The 22,503-nt window shown below is 29.5% G+C and overlaps 1 protein-coding gene across 3 annotated transcripts in view; it reads left to right on the forward strand.

Moving 5' to 3' along the window:
- The window catches only part of LOC107437851 (uncharacterized), a 168,665-nt gene that overhangs the window by 84,882 nt on the left and 61,280 nt on the right, over nucleotides 1-22,503 (forward strand). For all 3 annotated transcript variants that reach the window (XM_071183007.2, XM_021146648.4, XM_021146649.4), the window contains exon 2: nucleotides 9,335-9,658. In XM_071183007.2, coding sequence (XP_071039108.1) covers nucleotides 9,335-9,658 — 324 coding nt within the window. The remainder of the gene's footprint in view (nucleotides 1-9,334; nucleotides 9,659-22,503) is intronic.

A 22,503-nucleotide genomic window follows, 5' to 3' on the forward strand; every position in this document is an offset into this window, starting at 1 on the left:
AGGAGAGTTATGAAATGGAACGTGGAACAATCCTTAACGGATTACTCATTTAATACTCGGTTCCACTGCCTTTTTAAATAGATCTAAATATTAATAACTATTTTTTAATGAACAATATTCTTTATCAAAAGATGATATAGTATAAAATTCGACAATTACTTCATCCTTGAATTCAATTCAATTAATTAATTTCCTTCTTTTTTATTAAAATTACTTCGAATTTTATTTCCTAACACTTCAGCAATCCCTTCATTTTATTTAATCTGCGTAATTTATATTGTATTTTTTTTCCAGAAAGATTTAATATGACAGTAATTTTTTAGACATTTCACCCTTGATTTTCACACTGATAATTTTACGCGGTGATTTCAAGGAAAATTATAGGTAAGAAAAATGCGTATTTAGTTATCGTTTAGATTCCTATGGTGAAAATAAGCATTTTAAACACGATGACTTCATAAATTGACAATTTAAAAGAAATCACGAATCTTCAAGAATTAAATCTCATTTCACGTCCTGATACTAACATTTGGTCGATTTATTTTTATAACTTTAATATGAATAAAATTAAAAAATTTATCTACAATTTGGACGTTATTAAGCAAATTTGTACCAAACTAATTCGAGCTATTCTGCTATTAACGGCTCCCATGATTACCAGTGTTTGTACTTTATTAACTCTGTACCCTTGCAATTTCGAACCCACAAGACACAGAAACTCATGGATGAAGCACTGGGACAAACTAACCATAGTAGAGAACTTTTTGATGGAAGTAAACAGCATTTTCGTTACATGAAAAGGAAAACTACGAAAACTTTACTTGGTTATCCCGACGAAAAGGGGACTTTAACCCAGGATCCGTCAACCACTGAGGATGTTTTCGCCAGCATTAGTGTGTATATATTAGCCTATGCATTCCTAAGAACCATTGAAGTTCTTACACTTCTTAACAAGACCGCTCAAGATAGTTATGGGGCTTAATGCCCACTAGATTCTCTGGGCTAATTAACTGATTAATTAACCGATGGTGATGAGTAAGTAATGTCTTGGGGTAAGCGTCTGACTAATTTTTCTTCTTGTGGCTGGCCGATACGAATTTCGTACCCAGCTCATACCGACCACTGTGATGACGTAAAATATCCTCAGTGCTCGATGGATTATGGGTTAGAGTCCCCTTGCTGTCAGGCTAACCGTGGGAGGGTTTCGTGATTTTCCTATCCATTTAACTCAAATGGCTGTAAATTCCATCAAAAAGTCCTCCACAAGGGCAAATTTCTCATAATGCTTGATCCAGGAGTTTCCTTGTCTTCTGGATTGGGTTCAAAATGACAAGGCTATGGAGTTGAATAGTAGTCGCAAGCCCAAAATTAGGTAGGCTTGTCAATGACGGTCATAAAGTAAAATAAAAATTTTCTTCCAGCTTGGTTGTTTGTATCATGATGTGACAAAAATGTAAAGTAAATATTCAAATTTTTTTTTTGGGGGGGGGGGACATGTTCTCTGCAGTTTAAATAAATAAAGGCAATACAAGTTTTTACGACTTTTTTTTAATATTTGGAGCTCTCAGAATCATGGGCCCATGCGCCCAGGATAATTGGAATATTTTATAATCAAGATGAGCTTCTTGATATATTACAATTATTGTTACATTATTAATTGATACTGTTACATTATATTGTTACAACAATAATGTAACCTCAGATTGTTACATTATTGCTACAATTATCATTTTTTTTTTAAAGTTAAACGTAAAAACAAAAATCCTTTTCTCAAAATGCTTAAAAATAATTTTTGACGAAGTTTTTAATATACTTTTTAATAGTTTTAGAACAACTTTTTTGAATATAATCAACAGGTTTAAGTTAGAATATATTGCTTCTGTGCAGAGTAAAAAGACTTGATGTAAGAACATGATGTTTTTCTTCAAAATAAGCAGATTCAATTAGGATTGATCCTTATCGGTATAATAAACAGAGTCATTAGATAGAGGTTACTTTAATACGTGTTGTTCTTCTTATGAATTCTAAATTTTGTGAGTCCTATATGATATTTTTGTGAATTGTCTGTTCTGTATTTTTCTGTTTGTATTGTAATAATGGTTATATTTAGAATTTTTTTTTGAATTATAATTTTGGATATTAATAATTTTTAGTTATTATTTCTAATTACTATTTTTTATTCTAATTATCATTTTTCATATATTCCGTAATGATTGCCTGAATTTGGATATTGTATTTGTATTGAAATGATTGGACAATTTTTTTTAAAGAAAAGAATCGTGGTGAATTTTGAGACACGAACTCTCAAATGTTTTTAAAAACGACATATTTCACAAAATCGGGTCATTTTTAACCTAACACAAAGACTTTTAATTGACACCTTAAAATTGACAAAAATGAAACACATACATAACATCAACTTTAAAATAGTAACACTCGCCAATATGAAACTTTTCCAAACTTTTCTTCTTCTTTTTTTTCCTCTTCAATATTTTAATTTTATGCTCCAAATTAGACAATTGTTTCGTTTTCGATGGAGTATTAGGATATAACTGGTATTCAAAATAATCATTCATTATTTGCGCATTTTATAATTCATTAAAGTATTCTACAATTAATTTCTAAAATTTAAAATTCAAATTTATTATATAAAAAGATTAAACATTTTTTTTTCAAGAATCTTTTTTTCTTTATGCTTATTTATTTTTATTGTAATAAATGCAAATGTTATTTCTTTTTTAATAATTATATCTTATGACAACTTCCAATAATTCTAATATGAGGATTCTAAATGGATATTTGAATTTCGAGTAATAAATGAAACTTCTTTTTATTGGGCACTACAGCCTATGGCAGGCCAAGGCCACCCCAATAATGATACTTACGTCAGCTTATTTATATGCATCCTAATATTATTAAAATACCATCAGCTGAGTTAGTTTTCCTATTACATTATAAAAACTAACTCAATACTTAAGTTTTAAAATACAAAGAAAACAAAGAAAAAATTAATATTTTTGAAGAGAAGAAAAAAAATATTAGTAAATATAATAAAAAAATTTTAAATATTACAAAATACTAACATTTTTTTTCGAAATATTAAATTTCTTTAAAAATAATTTTAAAAAATTAATTAAAGGGCAGAAAAATGAAATGAGGAAAAAATATAATCTCGTCGACAGCTAACACGATTAGATCCGTTTTCTAGTAGTGTATAATAGCTAAAGCAAAATATATCAATACTTTGTTCATCTCTCTTTCCTTTGAATTCTTTGATTCTTTTTTGTCCCTTTATTTTGTTTAGTGGCCAGTGACCGGCTGTAGTGCCTAAGATGAAGTTTATATATAGATACACACACTTAACATTTTTAATTTTAGAAATCGATTTTTAGCATTTTAATGTTTTTGAAAGAATTCCAAATAAATTATTTTCTAAAAATCAGAATATTGAAAATCTGGTATCAATAATATCGATAATTTTCGTAATTCATTACATTTCTGGCAATAAAGAACTCAACATATATAACTTTTTTAAGTTAGAGCATAATTTATTAACATTTAATTTTTCAATCTTTTTTTTTTTTTTAGATTGTGTTTTTAAATGTACTCCAAAGATAAAGATTACCTCGAAAAATCATTCAAAGTTCATAATTGTGGGTAAAGAGAAAATATCTGTTTTTAATAATATCTAATTAATTTTCCAAAATATATTACATTTGTAACAATTTAAATTATTAATTTGATTTAACAAAAGTAACATATGTAGCTTTGCTAATATAAGGAATAAATAATTAGCATTATTTTTACTAATTATTCTTTAATAGTGCTTTTAAATATCGTCCAGAGCTAAACATTAGTTCGAAAAATCATTCAGAGATAAACATGTTCAATTGACTCACAATTTCGAAAATTTGGTTATTAATAATATTTATGATTAATTTTTGAATTAAAATTCGATTTTATTTTTTTAAAATTTTCATTAAATTTAAGGCATTATTAAGCATTAATTTTAAATCACATGAGAGTGTTCTTAGGTTTTCATCGAGCTATAAACACTCGTCTTGAATACCATACATAGAGAAATATTTGCCTTAATAATCATGCAGAGACAAATATTTGTTTTAAATTATACAGAAACAAATATTTTCGTCTTAAAAACCATCCAGAGACAAACATTCATCTTAAAAATCATCCTCGGGTCAAAACATAGCCCGAGGAACTTGGCGTGCAAAACAGTCGATTGCTCTTTTCTGAAGATTGTTTGAGTTACAAATTGCTTTTCATTTCGAATTGAAAGAGCTTTTGACACCATTTGCTTTCCTTCAGAACGGATATGGTGGTTATTTTTTTTCTTTCCCTTGCCGTTTTGTTGCCACAATTTGTGGATTAAAAACTCTCAAGAGAAAATCTCATTGTGAGTCAAGTGAGCTACAAGCTGAAATATGAAAACGTCGTCCTATTTTTGATGTCGCGTTCTCCACAATCCAATCCGACAAGCGATAGTGTGAGTAGATTTCTCAATTTTGTTCTGATGATTGATTGTTGATTGGGTCGTTTTCAAAGAGGTTAATTGATACTCGAAAACTCGAATTGAATTGACCCGTGAGAAGAAAGGCCATCATCGCTTTTTATTCAAATCACGCGCTATTCAAACAATAAACATTTACAGACTTATTTGGCGTTAATTGCAAAGATAAAAATAACCTCATTAAAGCACGAAGCGTTCTTAGAAAAGCATTAACATAGATAATTCTTGTCTTATTGTGTTAATTAATGTCTGGGGAGAACTTAGTTATTAAATCTGGTAAAACATAAGATATAAGTAATAAAAATTCATCAACATTTATTTCGGAAGCATTTGAATAAAAATAAGTGGCATTTCTATATTTCCTTCATGTACAAATCGAATTTTACTTTTACCCTGAAGAATTGCATGTCCTTATTGTCTCAATTTGTTTTATAACTAATTAATATTTTCAAACACTTTTTGCTTGATTTTATTCACTGAAATTTGTTTGATTGAACTTAGTTACCGATTTTTTAAGTTTTAAGCTGTATGTAAGTTTTTCAAGTTTCAAAAATGCTTACAGTTTTAATTTTCGATAACCAACTTCAATAGAACTTACCTTTATTGCATAAAATGAGACAATTACTATTAAAAAAATATCAATTATTTACTGAATAAGTGAAGTTTTACGGACAAGTAATTCTCGGTTGGTTAACGAAGCAGATTGATTAAAAGCTAAGAAATTGAGGCATTAAAACCCAAAGAAGCTAAATCCAGTTTTTTTTCTCTTTTTTTTTTTTTTTTTTTTTTTTTTTTTGCAAGCCTGCACTTTATAGATTATGGTGTATCGTTCGCTTGTTATATTTTGTAGTCTATTCTGTCTTGATATTTTAATCTTTTTTTCTTCTTCTTGTAACCGACTATTCGTGATTTCTAGTATATATCTTCGATTTAGGGTAACCGACTGTTTGCGATTTGTAGTGTAAATCTTTAATCAACAAATATTATTTTCTTTTTTAAACTTTTAAACCCCCCTCTATAAAAACAAAATTTATCAGATGTTTATTGTAAAAAATCCTGAAGTAAAACTGGATGAAGTCGACTTTTGTACTAATTCCCTTCATTGGTGTTAATTACATTTTTATTAAAAATAGTTTACTTTTTGTGATTTAAAGATAAATCAAGGAGTTTAATAGAAAAACATATTGGGGATATTATGGTAACATTTTATTTTTTTAAAAACTAATCAATGAGTTTAGGGGGAAATCATTTTCTGACATTATCAAAACATTTAATTTTCAACATTTATGTACGAGTTAGAATTGCCCAAAAGACTATCACCCGAACGATTTATTGAGGAAAGTCTTTATTTACGTTATTTTCTTTTCGCCAACAACTTTTTACTGTTTTAAGTACATTGCATACGTTTATATATAATATATGTATATTATGTTCTTTCGGTAAGCAATCTTAAGTTTGTTTTCTCTAATTCACTACAGATATATTCTTACCCTAAGTATTTCATCAAATAGTCCCTTATTTATGTGCAATAGTTGAGTACAAAAACAATAAGCTACACATTATTTGTGCGTGTATATATATACTATATATATATATTACCATATATATATATATATATACACGCACATATATATATATACTACGATATACTACAAGATAAGATTAGATGAATGACAGAAAGATGATGACAAGATTACTTTGAATGACAGAAATTGGCGGGAAAGTTTCAAAAGCTTTTTCTTACATTTATTACTTTAAAAACAAACAAATTAATTTCAAAATTAAGGTTATTTATTTTATTTTATGAGTAATAAATACATATATCAGTCGATTTTTGAAAAATTTTCTATCATATTAAGTAAAATAATCCAATTAAAAGAATCAAAATCTTTTTAAACGAATAATTGCAGAAAAGGCTATAGAATGACAACATAGAAAACTTCAAAGGGGAAAATATTTAGATAACGGATCCAATCGAGTTACAGATTTAATTCAAAACGAGTACGACTTTTAGAACTAATTTCCACCCAAATCCTTTCAGACCCCATTTCACATATTCCCTCCCTCAAACAAACAAAGAGGGGTTTAAATTGGTTTCCTAATACCCTCGTTCCCCCCTCTGCACTCACAGTTAATTATAATTATTCCTTTTAGAAAATGGCGGAAGAAGGCTTGACGGAGAAAGTACGCAAAAGCCTCACCATTTAGATAATTTTCGAACCTCTACTCACAAAACTAAATGGTATTGTGCTTGATCCATTCTTTTAAAAGATACCTAAAGAGGCTTTTACTTTTAATGCACGCTAGAATATGATTCATGAATTTTTACATAAATTCTTGTCCTTTCGACTTTTATCTTAGTTGTAACTGGCTTGCTTAAGATGTACTCTCGGCATCAGCGTGCCATTTTCGGTGCAATAAGTTTGTTTTAACGAACTTTTAACTGAGATAATTTATTAGGAAAACTTGCACGCATCATATAATTCAAACTGGTTGAGTTTATATCTACTTAAATAGTTGAAGATCTTAAGTAGATACCAAAAGGAGGAGGGGGGAGGCATGTAAGTGGCATGTTGGAAATTTAAATTTCTGTAATAGTCGGCTCTAAGTATAGAACATTAATTTATCCGTTTAAGTTTATCAATGTGAGGTTTTTAATAGGGAAAAACTGTTTTGTAAACAACTTCCTGACTTTTCCATACAAAGTTAATTTTCTAAAATTTGTTATTTTCCACATATATATATATATATATATATATATATATATATATATATATATATATATATATACACACGCGAAGTTATATTTTAAATGAATATTGATAATAAGAGATAATTCTGTAAAGTGATTCAACTGCGATCATTGCAATATAGTCTGCATCATTATAATTTTCATGAGTTTTAAAGAATATTCTCAGAAAAATCTGTTCAACGCAAAACCGGTACTCTAAACCACAATACGGTACAAATTTGCTGCAACCTTAATAAGGTGTTAAATGGGACTAATATAAAATTTCAAAGAAGAAAACAATGTAAAATTTAATAATTTTCAGGAAGTTGTGTGCTTCGGTTTGAAAAAGAAATATTTTTAAGTATGTTTCTCGAGCATTGTTTTTCTTTTATAATTAGTTTATGTATTTTACTTTCGTATTTTGTTTTTGTATTTTGTATTCTCTTTTCTGCTTTGCGACACTTTCCTTTGGAATTGTAGTATTTAACTGCTTTGTACATGATATTTGATTTCTCCTTTTATTATGAGTGTTAAATGGAAGTATGTTTCCGTGTATGTTATATCATTGAATCAAGTTAAAGAAGCAAGATAACATTGTTCAACATGTTAAGGTGGCGACGAATTACAATGATAGTATACTGTAATAATATTATGATCCAATAATATAATATGCCTTAAAATATCTAACAATATAAGGACGTTCTGCTATAGTTATATTGAAATGTTTATTTTCATATGTATGAAGTTTATTTCAATTGGATATTTTTTTTTTCAATTAGTAATATATTTGTTATGAGTCCAAATTATTGGTATCGAAGTGAATAAGACTCAAATTGAAGCGCAAATAATTTATTTTGAAGTTATTTGAACATAGGAGGGAACCTTTTTCATGTTGAGGATCCAATTTATTGTATCATATTCCGGAGTAATCTCTATGAAATAACATTTAACTAATTATCAACAACATTTAACTAATTATCAACAACATTTAACTAATTATCAACAACATTTAACTAATGCCATCATAATTGTAAGCAATTTTTATGAGATAATACTCAAAATTATCTTATTGCTTTCCCATTCACAAGCAGTGGTCAGAAAAACTACATTATTTTTGTAGTTTGCTACAATTACTTTGTTACAAATGCAGTCAACTACAACTATAACTACTTTCTTTTTAATATAGTGACTACAAACTACTTTGGAATTTAGAAACTTCTTCACTACTTTAAGGAGACGAACTTTGTTAGAGAACTTAATTTACAGCCATGTTCAAAGTGGTTTTGAATAAGAAATTGACTTACATTAAATATAAGGGAGTAATTGCGAATTATTTATTCATGTTTACATGATCCATCATGTTATTCTAATTTTTTTTTTCGAATTTATTCATTTAGTCTTCAAATTTTTATGCCCTTCTCGACAGCGAATATTTAATTTAAGAAATGCTAGGAAATTATGAAATACTTGCAATTTTGTTAAGTGTTTATAAGAAATTAAGTATATCAAAAATATGTTTCCTCTGAAATGACATCGCTGTTTTACAAGTGTACATTCGCATTTGAAAGTGTGACCAAAGCAATAAATTATATATTATTCATAAGGGCAAACTCAAATATTAGTTATACGTGACTCTAAACACGCAATTTTCGTTAACTCACAGGGGCATCTATAATTGCTCTCTTTGACAGACCTCCAAGATTTGTACCCATCAAATTCGAAAAATTAGTTGTGTTAGAATCCTTTTTCTTTACTATGGTAGCGTAAAAAGTAGTTGCCAGGAATCGCTACAAACTACTTCGTTTTGCATTGCGCTACTCCTTTACAAAAGTTGCATACTACACTACAAACTAGCGACTACAGTAGTTTCACTACTTGTAGAGCACTACTTCCGACCCCTGATTCTTCTCACTTGCATAATGCTGTCAAACTTCAAATGTTTGATAGTATTCAAAGAATCCTTTTTAAATATCAGTTTCTATCTAAGGATTTATTCGATTTAGAATTTTTATTAATTAATTTATTTTTGTATTCTCATTGAGTTTCAAATTAACTTTTTTTTTCTTCTATTGCAGCTGCTGATGGCTGGACAGTCCGGAACGCCGCTATCTGCAGGCGCTGCTCCAACAGGAGGTGGGACAGGGGCCGGATCCGGCGGTGGAGGTCAGCCCTGCTGTGAGTCCGGCCGGCCCGTCCTTACAGACCCACTGACGGGACAAACTGTCTGCTCCTGCCAGTACGACGCGCAGCTGCTCGGCTACCAGCGGCTTGCGGCCTCCGGACTACCCCTCAACGTCTACGGAACAGCGGCGGCTGCCGCAGCCGCAGCGGCCGCTTACGGCTCCGAACAAGGATTTCTGCCTTTATCTGCTGAGCAATCCGCATTCTATTCTCCAACGGTGCGTATACATCGTCTGCTATTAAGTCCCTCTTTTTTATTTTCTCTTAGTTATGTGTGTGAAACAACGAAGCAAACGATGTTTAAGAAAAGGAAGAATGAGCCCACCCGCCAAAATCCCCGCCCCTTTTCCCCTTTCTCTCATTGCTTGAAAAATCGATATTTGTAAAGTATGGTTGACAGAGGAACCCTTATGAGAGGAATTACAGACGATATTTTGTGGAAGGATCTTTAAATATGAGGTTTCTACTAAGCGATTATTATATATATAGGCGATTATTATATATATCGAATATTTAGAACAATTCTGATTTTAATACTTGCTGGTATTATTGTTAACTTAATAAGTTCTACTAGCTGTTATTTATTTAGCTGCAAGCGATTATTTATTTAGATAAGCAATCAAAATCGTACTTATCAGAATATTTAGAACAATTCTGATTATAATGCTTACACGTATTATTGTTAACATAATAAGTTCTATTTGTTCTACTACATCTACTTATTATTTATTTAGATTAGTAATCAAAATCGTACTTATTAGAATATTTATAAATAACAATTCTGATTTTAATGCTTACAGGTATTATTGTTAACATAATAAGTTCTACTAGCTCTACTACTTCTACTAGCAATTATTCATTTAGGTAAGCAATCAAAATCGCACTCATCAGAATATTTAAAACAATTCTGATCATAATGCTTACAGTTATTATTGTTAACTTAATAAGTTAAATACTCAATCGAATTTCTTCCACGAGTTTTCGAAAATATTTCTCGAAAGCGTTAATATTTCTTTACCAGAATTCATTTTATTAACTTCGATATGACTCTTTACAAATATTCGTAAGAACTTAAAAATTTTATTTTGCATCAGAATTCTTATAGGAATCAATTTCGAAGTAATTTGTTGATGTCACAAGCATTTATAATCAAAATCAATATAATTTAAAAGTTACGAACTAGAAACGATGGAGTAAACTTTAAAAACTTTTCATTTAAACCGCTTGGATTTTAAATGCAAGCAGAAAAATCTTGTTTCAAATGAGTAGCTACAAAATTTTATGTAAAGCTGGATATAAGTTAAAATTATTAAAATATTAAAACAAATTATTAAAATAAAATATTTTTTTAGAAATATTTTTAAAAAAATAAAAATAATTAAAAAAAAAGCCGGAAAACAGAATAGTGAAAAGATAAAATCTCTTCATCAGCTCACACGATTATATCAGCAAAAATGAGTGCTTTCTAATATTGTATCAATATAGCCATAGCAAAATATATCGATACAATAGTGTGAGGAGCACTTAAAAAATTTCAATGAAAATTGAATACACTAAGTAAAAAATATATACGAAATTAAACATATCAAGCAAAAAACAGAAAATACAAAACGAAATCTATAAAGCGAGTAGCTAATTCAAATGAACTTACACCTACCGTTTCAATAATGATTCAAAATATTTTTCTTATAAGATTGCCAGATTACAAAATATGAAAACAGAAGCGCAAGGAGAGGATATATATATATATATATATATATATATATATATATATATATATATATATATATATATATATATATATATATATATATATATATATATATATATATATATATATATATATAAAATAGCTGAATTGAAAAAGCGGTTCTCAATATTTTCTTAATAAATAAACACTAAAATAGCCCCAGTATTTTCTGCATGTTTCAGTTATAGCGAACAAATTATAAATGAATTATTTCTTTCAAATTGGAAATTTAGTAAAAAAAGGAACCTTACGCTTAAAAAAATTAACAAAATAAACAAGTAAAATAAATTCAAAGTATTCATAACAAAAAAATAATAGCTGCGATAGTATTCTAAAATTCCCAAAACATTATAATTTTTGATATTTTTACAAGGAAACATTTAAAATGCTTACATTCGAACTAAGAAAGAAAAAACTCAAAAGATTCCTGCATAACTTTAAGCGTATTCAACAACAATATCCTCAAAACAGCCGCCTGAGTTCCACAAATTTTATTATAAATAAGGAATAATATGTTGGAAAAACAAATTATAGTCAACCGACTTTGATACACTTATTATTTAATATTAAATCCAAGAGTCACGTGAGGTAAATTATTATTCGAAAATGGTATTTCCAGCGAAAACAATGATAGTTTCGGAGCAAAAATAAGAATAATAATAATAAATGCAAATAATATCACCTACCACAACGCACGCTTCAAGAAGTTTGCATTTCAAAGTTTGAGTGAAAATTACATCAATCACAGCAAGAGACTTTATTCTACTGCAATCAGAATTATATATATTTATTATAAAGTTGAAATAAATATCCGATTTTGGAATGTTTTTTTTTTTATAAAAAGTAACCCAACCATGAAACGTGCATAAAAACTTTGATTTCATGAAATGGTACATCACTTATTTGTTTTTCTTAACATCAACAAATGTTAAATCTTGTTGATTTACGGACGATAAAAAAAATAAACCGATAGGTATTGGGAAGCATTAAAAAATAAATATGCATAATAATACAGGGTTGTATGTCCAAGCGACCGTAAAATTACATTATCACGTGACATTCATTTTCTACAATCAATCTATTATTATTCCTGATTTCGTAGCACATTACATATATTGTTTTGGCGAGTGGTTTCTTGAAAACATAATTTCTGCAGTGAAAAATTCTAATACCACTTTTCGAAAATTCGGGTAATTGTTGGCTGCTTTTTCGAATGCTAAATCCAGTCAACCGAAATGCTATTTGCACTTGATTCGATATATGTAGGAATTTAGTTACAAAATTCTGGAGTATTTATATTGGATTGAGAAAAATCAATCGTAGTTGCCATACGTAATTCATAAAAATTAGTATTGATTTGAAATTGCGAAATATCGTCTGACATTTTCAAGAGATAAAACAACAATTTTCAGTAAGGATTGCATGCACGGAAACATAACGAAGAAATATTTGCTATATATAGAAGTTGCTGAAGCATACGTAATCGTAATCGAAGCATACGTAATACGTAATATAACTCTAATAAAAATTCATGGTAACAAATTATTTATTTGAAATTTGAAAATATCATCTAAATATTTTGAAATAACAAATGCTCGACATACACGCGTGACGTCGCTTGCAGGTATCCAATTAAATTTGATTTAAATCGCATGGTTAGGCACAATCACTACACTTCTCGAGTTGCAAGTATCCGATTTAACACATGAAAAATCCATTATAAAATATTCGCTGATATCAGTCTGTATGCCGATATAAAGTACACTCACAAAAATAAAACTCTCATTTTTAGCGATTCAGCAATGCTTTCGTTAATTTTGTGAATTATTTATTCACTAAATCACGTGATTTGTGATGATATGGAAACTCTCAAATATATGACGAAAATATTTGAAACAAACAAATATAACTTTATTGAGAACAAAAACACATAAATACAAAGAATATATATTCGTCGTCAAGAGGAAAATCCTGCCTACAGATTCCTTTTGTTAGATCCTGCCCACTATTCATAATTTATTCAATCTTTCGGTTGCCTTTGTGAAATTATTTAAAGTAAAATAACGTTTTTTGAAAGAAACTATAATATTTCTAATAACAGTACACTAAATAAATTATGAAATGAACAAGCATTTATAAAATATTGCATTTGTATTTTCCCATCGCGCTTTTCAAAAGAATAAAAACTAAATAAAGTAATATGTTTCACTAATAATCATTTTCAACCATTATAGCAGTTCTTATAAGTTTTCATCGCGATGTAAACCATAATTCGGCTTATTTTATTCAATTTCAGCTTATGTATATACACAAATTCCAGATATAGCGCAAGAACTGTAAATTTAGCTGTAGAACTTAAACCCTAATTTAAGATTATTAATCATAAAATAATGAAAACTCTTCATTACTCTTATCAAATTTTTTAAAAATAGTCTTCTTTCTATTTGGTTATAGCATTAACTATAACCATAATATACTTTTGGGGGTTCCGCCGGAAGAAGGTTGATTATTTAGGGTTCCGTAGCCGATAAAAAATGGTGAACCACTGCCCTTAGTGCATAAATTTAAAAAAAAAAAAAAAAAAAAAAAAAAAAAAAAAAAAAAAAAAAGAAAGGAAAAAAAAAAAAAAAAAAAAAAAACTTAATTCCAAGTTTGAAACTCACCTTATTGCATAAATTTAAAGCACACTTTAATGCATACATTTATAGCACATCTTAATGCATACATTTAAAAATGAATATTTAAGCAAAAAATTTGAAGTACACAAATAAATGTAATCATAAAATGTAGAATATTCACCACAGTGCAATATTTTATTCTATAATAACAACAGAGTTCTAATATTAGTTCGAAATGATACTAAATGCTCACAATAAACGATACGGAGATATTATTTTTTAACAATGGACAAATGTTACCTTTCTATTTTAAATATTTGATACATTTTAAGCAATAATCAATTGTATTTAATCCTTAAATTATAGTTTCATGCGAGCGACTTTTTCGTTAAATGTTTTGCGGATACTTATCATAGCTTGGGGGAATTGTATAAAGCTTGTTAAGTCGGCTAATTGTGACGTCATTATCCGCGTGTTTCTAAAAATGATGAATTGTTTTCGCATGCTATTTTCTGGAACATTTACCAAATCTCATTGTGAAAACAAGATACGAATATTATTCTATTAAAACACGTCTTAGCCAGTTATAGACCATTCCAGTGTAACAGGGGAATTATTTAGGTTTTGTATTTAAGGAAAGGGATTAAAACGCCGAAACAAACACAAATGACGCTATCGACACATGTGATAATCCCTGTCTCTAAAATCCGTAGTAATTGGCTTCTTTTTTTTGGCGGTTTAACGGAATACAGAAAGTTCTATAATGTGGGTCAGAAATCCTTTCGAAGAATCAGAGCAAAACGGAATGGAGGCTAAATGTTTCTTCATCGGCTGACAAAACAGCTTTTTAAAAGGCCACAAAAATTTGCAAGAACAAAGTGTCGATGTTTTTGGAAGATAAGAGAAAAGGCGTCGGCAACTGAATTCGTTGAAATTGTTTTTCGTTCGCGAGAACAACACAATTGTCGCCGAAAGATGAAGATTAATAGCTTCGTATCAACTATCTACAAACACTTCCTCTCATTAAAGATGCGTGTTTAATGTACGTGATTACTTTGAAATTAATTAAAACTGGATTTCACAATTATTATCGCTTGTGACTGGATCAGGCTTAGTTTATTGAAAATACTTTGTTGTAACAAATGTACGCGGTTACCATAAAACACGAAATTAATGAAAACTAGATTCCTCGATTATTCGCATTTAACTTAGGATTGTGTTTATTTTGTTAAAAAAAATTGCTTTGCTCTCATCACAAATGTACATGGTTACCATGGAACTCGAAATTAATGAAAACTAGATTCCTCGATTATTCGCGTTTAACTTAGGATTGTGTTTATTTTGTTAAAAAAAATTGCTTTGCTCTCATCACAAATGTACATGGTTACCATGGAACTCGAAATTAATGAAAACTAGATTCCTCGATTATTCGCATTTAACTTAGGATTGTGTTTATTTTGTTAAAAAAAATTGCTTTGCTCTCATCACAAATGTACATGGTTACCATGGAACTCGAAATTAATGAAAACTAGATTCCTCGATTATTCGCATTTAACTTAGGATTGTGTTTATTTTGTTAAAAAAAATTGCTTTGCTCTCATCACAAATGTACATGGTTACCATGGAACTCGAAATTAATGAAAACTAGATTCCTCGATTATTCGCGTTTAACTTAGGATTGTGTTTATTTTGTTAAAAAAAATTGCTTTGCTCTCATCACAAATGTACATGGTTACCATGGAACTCGAAATTAATGAAAACTAGATTCCTCGATTATTCGCGTTTAACTTAGGATTGTGTTTATTTTGTTAAAAAAAATTGCTTTGCTCTCATCACAAATGTACATGGTTACCATGGAACTCGAAATTAATGAAAACTAGATTCCTCGATTATTCGCGTTTAACTTAGGATTGTGTTTATTTTGTTAAAAAAAATTGCTTTGCTCTCATCACAAATGTACATGGTTACCATGGAACTCGAAATTAATGAAAACTAGATTCCTCGATTATTCGCGTTTAACTTAGGATTGTGTTTATTTTGTTAAAAAAAATTGCTTTGCTCTCATCACAAATGTACATGGTTACCATGGAACTCGAAATTAATGAAAACTAGATTCCTCGATTATTCGCATTTAACTTAGGATTGTGTTTATTTTGTTAAAAAAAATTGCTTTGCTCTCATCACAAATGTACATGGTTACCATGGAACTCGAAATTAATGAAAACTAGATTCCTCGATTATTCGCGTTTAACTTAGGATTGTGTTTATTTTGTTAAAAAAAATTGCTTTGCTCTCATCACAAATGTACATGGTTACCATGGAACTCGAAATTAATGAAAACTAGATTCCTCGATTATTCGCGTTTAACTTAGGATTGTGTTTATTTTGTTAAAAAAAATTGCTTTGCTCTCATCACAAATGTACATGGTTACCATGGAACTCGAAATTAATGAAAACTAGATTCCTCGATTATTCGCATTTAACTTAGGATTGTGTTTATTTTGTTAAAAAAAATTGCTTTGCTCTCATCACAAATGTACATGGTTACCATGGAACTCGAAATTAATGAAAACTAGATTCCTCGATTATTCGCATTTAACTTAGGATTGTGTTTATTTTGTTAAAAAAAATTGCTTTGCTCTCATCACAAATGTACATGGTTACCATGGAACTCGAAATTAATGAAAACTAGATTCCTCGATTATTCGCGTTTAACTTAGGATTGTGTTTATTTTGTTAAAAAAAATTGCTTTGCTCTCATCACAAATGTACATGGTTACCATGGAACTCGAAATTAATGAAAACTAGATTCCTCGATTATTCGCATTTAACTTAGGATTGTGTTTATTTTGTTAAAAAAAATTGCTTTGCTCTCATCACAAATGTACATGGTTACCATGGAACTCGAAATTAATGAAAACTAGATTCCTCGATTATTCGCGTTTAACTTAGGATTGTGTTTATTTTGTTAAAAAAAATTGCTTTGCTCTCATCACAAATGTACATGGTTACCATGGAACTCGAAATTAATGAAAACTAGATTCCTCGATTATTCGCGTTTAACTTAGGATTGTGTTTATTTTGTTAAAAAAAATTGCTTTGCTCTCATCACAAATGTACATGGTTACCATGGAACTCGAAATTAATGAAAACTAGATTCCTCGATTATTCGCGTTTAACTTAGGATTGTGTTTATTTTGTTAAAAAAAATTGCTTTGCTCTCATCACAAATGTACATGGTTACCATGGAACTCGAAATTAATGAAAACTAGATTCCTCGATTATTCGCATTTAACTTAGGATTGTGTTTATTTTGTTAAAAAAAATTGCTTTGCTCTCATCACAAATGTACATGGTTACCATGGAACTCGAAATTAATGAAAACTAGATTCCTCGATTATTCGCATTTAACTTAGGATTGTGTTTGTGTTTTGTTGAAAAAAAAAGGGGGGGGGGAAGCTCTATACCTATAACGAATGTACTTGTTTACCACCATACTTATTCAATCAAAACTAGATTTCAACGTTCAGTCATACTTTTTTTTTGATCGTATTTGTTTTGTTCAAAAACACTTATCGCTCTCACTACAAATGTAACCATAAAACTCCAAATTCATTTGAAAAAGAGAAGATTCTAGAATAGTTTGCACTTTTTATAAGTGACTACCTACGTACTATTTTTATAGGAGTTTATTTTAGCGAACTTTCAACTGGTGCAATTAAATTCGAAAACTTATGCTACTATTTATAGATAATCGTGTGTATCCGTTCCACCAATTAAAAAATAAAAATTAGCTTACGCTAAATCTTAAGAAAAGCTTAAAATTCTTCCAAATCTAAAATAATGATTTAAAAAAAAATATTTTCGAAATTGAAATTTTTCCGGGAAAATTAGAATTAAAATTTGATGTTTTTTTAACCCCAATAAATTTCTATATGGATGTTTTTTTAACCCCAATAAATTTTTATATGGATAAATTTTTATATGGAACATAAGCATTAAATATTAAATAAATCCAAACTAGCAGTTCATAATAGATGAATTAAACCTAACATTTTTTAATAAAATAAATATTTTTATAGCAACGAGAAAGAATTTATTTCTCACCAAATGAATTTACTTCTCAGATTTTTTGAAATCTTTTAAAATAACAACTCTCTTTCTGTAAACCTTTTTAGAAACTGATTTTCTAGGAGGTTTTAGAAGGAAATATGTATGTTACATATGTCCGTACAGCCATTCCAAATTTATCCGGGCTTAAACTTTGAACTCTGTCACGTCCAGGAAGTAGGCATCGATGCCGGAAGTTGTCGAAGGATGGACAACCGGACAGTCTGGGGGACATACGAGGCCTCTAAGGTCACATACAGATCCAAAGGGAAAGGTCTTTTTTTTTTGAAGAAAGTGGTCAAGATGTGTTACTTTTTTTTCCCCCGCTCATGTACTTTTCCTCTTTTACCATTGATAAAAATGGCGTATGGCCAGTGGCGATTTAAGGATTTGCGCAACCTTATTGGCAGGCCAGAAGTTATGTCCAGCAGCTCACGAAAGGGATCATCTAGATTCGACAAGAAAATATAGAGGAAGCGGAAAGTGTCTGGAATCTTTAATCATTGCAAGCTGAATCCCAAGATTTGGAAAACGGAAAACATTTAGGTTAACATCTTGTATTTCTTGAAAACACGCGAAGTCTAAAATGAGAAAACATCTTCTCCCCCTCTGGGCTTTAAATCGTTGAACTGTTTCAAGAATATATTCTGATTACGGTTTTTCACGTTGATTCTCATTTTTATGATATCTTGTGTTTAGATTTTTCATAAAAACTAATTGTATGCATGATGAAATAAGTAGGTTAAATTAATGTGTAAATGTAGTTTATAAATTAACTTATACACATACATAAGTTTATAAACAGTTATGTTGTAAATGTAAGTGTAAATGCATGTGTGTTTTTAGTATTGTAAATTTGTGATCCATCTTGGGTAAACAAAGTTGGTTGTTTTAAATTTACGCAACCCGTTTTAATATATCATATTCTCAAAAGTGTAAATTATTGTAAATTCAAAATTTATGTGTGGTGCGTCTTAAGAAACCGAAATTGGAAAGCATAAATATGCGTGTCTTGTTTAAAGAAAACAGAACTGGAAAGTGAAAATCTATGTTTTCCGTCTTACGAAATCAAAACTAGTTCCTGTGAATTTGTGACCCGTCTTAGGAAACCAAAATCGGTTATCATTAATTTACGCAGCCCATTTTAAAATACCAAATTCTTAAAAGTGTAAAATTATTGGGTACGTCTTAAGAAACCAAAATTGTAAAGTATACAGTCCCTTGGCTAAATTATTAGACTCACTCTAAGATTCTGTGTAAAATCTAAATTATCAGGTAATACTACATATTATTACAGCTTTATTGATTTTACGTGACTGAAACCGGTTTGTACTTGCTTACGTTCGTGTATCAATTGGTTAAATTAGACGATAGATAATATAAATTCGACGATTGGATACATTAGACGATGCATTATATAAATATAGAATATTTATTATATCAGGTATTATATTCATCTATTATTAATAATTCGACCAAATCATTAGACTCATTGTAGTTTTCTTAATAATGACATGTTTTGCACGAGTTTATAGGCAATACTTTTATCTTTAAACATACATGTAATGGGTTTTTATTCAGGAGATTTTTTATATACTTCCTACTTGCAATAATTTTTAACGTATTGCATTACAATGTCAACCAATTAACGCACGAACATGACTGGTTTCAGTCGAGTAAAAACAATAAAGCTGTATAGTATCACTTGATAATTAAGATTTTACATGGAATCTTCAGTGCGTCTAATAATTTGCCTAGGGACTGTAAATATGCGTGCCTTTTTTAAGGAAAACAGAACTGCAAAGTGAAAATCTATATTTTCGGTCTTAGAAAACAAAAATTGGAAAGCGTAAAACTAAGTGGCTCATTTAAAAAAAAAAAAAAAAAAACTAGAAAAAATAAATATATATGCGTGAACGTGCATTGAAGACTTGCTAATATGACTAAGGGTATCTTTTTCTGCATTCTTCCCTTAATCTTATATTTTTAGTCAAATTACAAAATGTATTGTTTCCTCACTGAACTATCATATGAGCTGAGTTCGTAAACTCATTTACCATGTTAAGTTTTGGAACAGTAATGTAAACAATACCGATGTTTGATTTTCCTATTTACGAAATCCATTAATCGTGATATAAAACTTTCACAGTAAATGGAATTGCTCCCAAAGAGTTGAACTCGATTTTGAGATTCCTTCAGGAGCCGAGAAAGAGGAGTCAATTGGATCGAGCAAATGAAATGGAGCAAATAAACGGCGGAGGGTGGAGTAGTGGACTTCAATGACCGATGGCGATTGAGTCTGTAATGGTCAAGAAAACCGGTTTCGATACTGGAACTCTCAAGAAGCCGCATCCGGTTCTTTCCCACACTGCGCTTATGAGCAATTTACAAGCGAGTTGTTTTAAAAGAGATCATTTGGTCCTCGTTCTAACAGAAGCCCTTGATTGTTTTTTTTTCTCCACCCCCACCTTCTGCCGTGCCTTCTATTATATCGATGCCATAGCTGAATCGATATGGCTTATCGCAGTTGTTTTAAGCATCGTTATGAATCTCTCCCCCTCCCCCTTCTTCTGGTCAAGCTAATGGAAAAGTACCCGTAATGGTTTTGAACACAGGCGTTTGTTTTAATAGAGATCGACTCTTTATTGTGCTCGGACCGTGGGATTATGGATATCTTGTCTTTGAAATTGAGGACAAAAGCAGTGTTCTCACATTTAATAATTTGGAGAATTACTTTTAAATTAATCAGCGCTTAAAGATTGACGCATTAGTCTTGTTTTTTGTACCCCAATAAGTTGTATGCTTTGTTACTAACAAGGCGTAATTGAAACGGCCAATCTCCGAAAAAGGTTTCTCTTTTACAAATGGACATTGTTTTATTATAAAAACGAAAAATTTGTTTACATTGTTCAAGTTTAAGTTGTTTCAACATAAAGTTTAATTACACATTCACATAATCATTCATTGTATGTATTCTTAGTTCAATTCGAATGATGAAAATACATGAGTGATTGTAAAAAAATAAATTACAGCGCATAATTAAATTAAATTTTATGCCTGCAGTTATACAACATATGAACCTAGCATATTCAGCACAGTGCTCTCACTGAAAATAGTGCTTTAAAGTTAAAATAGAAGTCATTATTTGAGCAAACGATTTTACACGTAATAGATTTTTGGAATCGTTTTCTAATTCCTGAATTTAAACTTCAGCTTTTAATTAAAACAAGACAACAGTGAGATAATGGACGTCTTGTCTTTGAAATTGAGGACAAAAGCAGTGTTCTCACATTTAATAATTTGGAGAATATAAAACATATACACAAAATCAACAAAAAAATCTTTTTATATTTAAAAGTGTACCAAAATTATGAACATACGTGTACAACCGATGGATTCTAAGTAAACTTTTTTTTCGCATGAACTTCCGACTTGTAATTTCTTCCCATTTCTTGAATTCTTTATCGTAGCATACATGATTTATGATACAGTGAGTGGTTGATACAAGCAACGTGGATACATATCTTCACAAAATACAAAAATATAAACTACTACTTCTATTACTTCACTCTTTATCTGCACCGTTTAACGGCTACAACGAGAAGACTTTCTTTTGCAAGTTATCGATACGAAATTAAGCAGGGGTTCTGAGCAGTGGTTCACTATCGAATAACAAAAGTAAATCGATTTGATGCAAAGAAAGCAACCACTAGGATTTCTGAATTAAGCTGAAGTCTTACTTTGAAAGTGTTAGGTTAAAGTTGCTAACTTTGACATTCAACAGCCCCTTTTCTAAAAAGCTAATGAACCGATTTTCAAAAACACCTTTTTATATTTGAACTTTCTATTTCTTAAAAACGCTTCAACACATTTTTTTAAAATTTCATTTCCTTTGTTTAAAAGATTTTGAAATTGAATTTTGACATAGTAAGTAAAAAGTTAAGATTTTTTTTCTTTTGTCGAAAAATTGGCTTTAAACTTAAATAAAAATTCAATAATTTAACTTCTAACGAAAACCTTAATTTAACTTGTTAACGAAAACCTTAACAAGTTCTTCGAAACGCATTTAAGATTGGTAAGGATTGCGACATTCATACACAGAAAACCTCAGACAAATAGGTAAACCGTTAGGAATTCAGTACATTTCATTGATAAAATTATTTATTGATAATAATATGTAGAATATAAAAATAAATCGCTCATTTTACCCCAGTTTTACAGTAGATATCTTTTAATTGACTATCAAAACTTTTATAAAAACAAAGCAATTATATTAATAAAGGAAAACAACGTGAATAAAATATCCATAAAGGTACAGAAATGGACTTATTATAGTTTCGGTTTTATAAAGCAAAATCTTCAGTGTCTAAACACAAAATGAAAGTTGAAAAGTAACGAAACAAACACGTGAAAACTGATGTGTGATTTATTCATTTTGTTTTTCTTTATTCATACTTGGCACAATATACCCTATTCTGCCAGTCTTTGCTTGGTTTATTTTATTTTGAGAATTCATAATAATTCATGATCCAAAAGAAGAAAAAAAAATCTTGGCAAACAGTTTTCAGATTGTAGAAAGGAAAGG

Source organism: Parasteatoda tepidariorum, chromosome 7 (genome assembly GCF_982258835.1).
Source record: "Parasteatoda tepidariorum strain Cologne lab strain chromosome 7, Ptep-v5.0, whole genome shotgun sequence".
In the NCBI taxonomy this organism is placed as follows: Eukaryota; Metazoa; Arthropoda; class Arachnida; order Araneae; family Theridiidae; genus Parasteatoda; species Parasteatoda tepidariorum.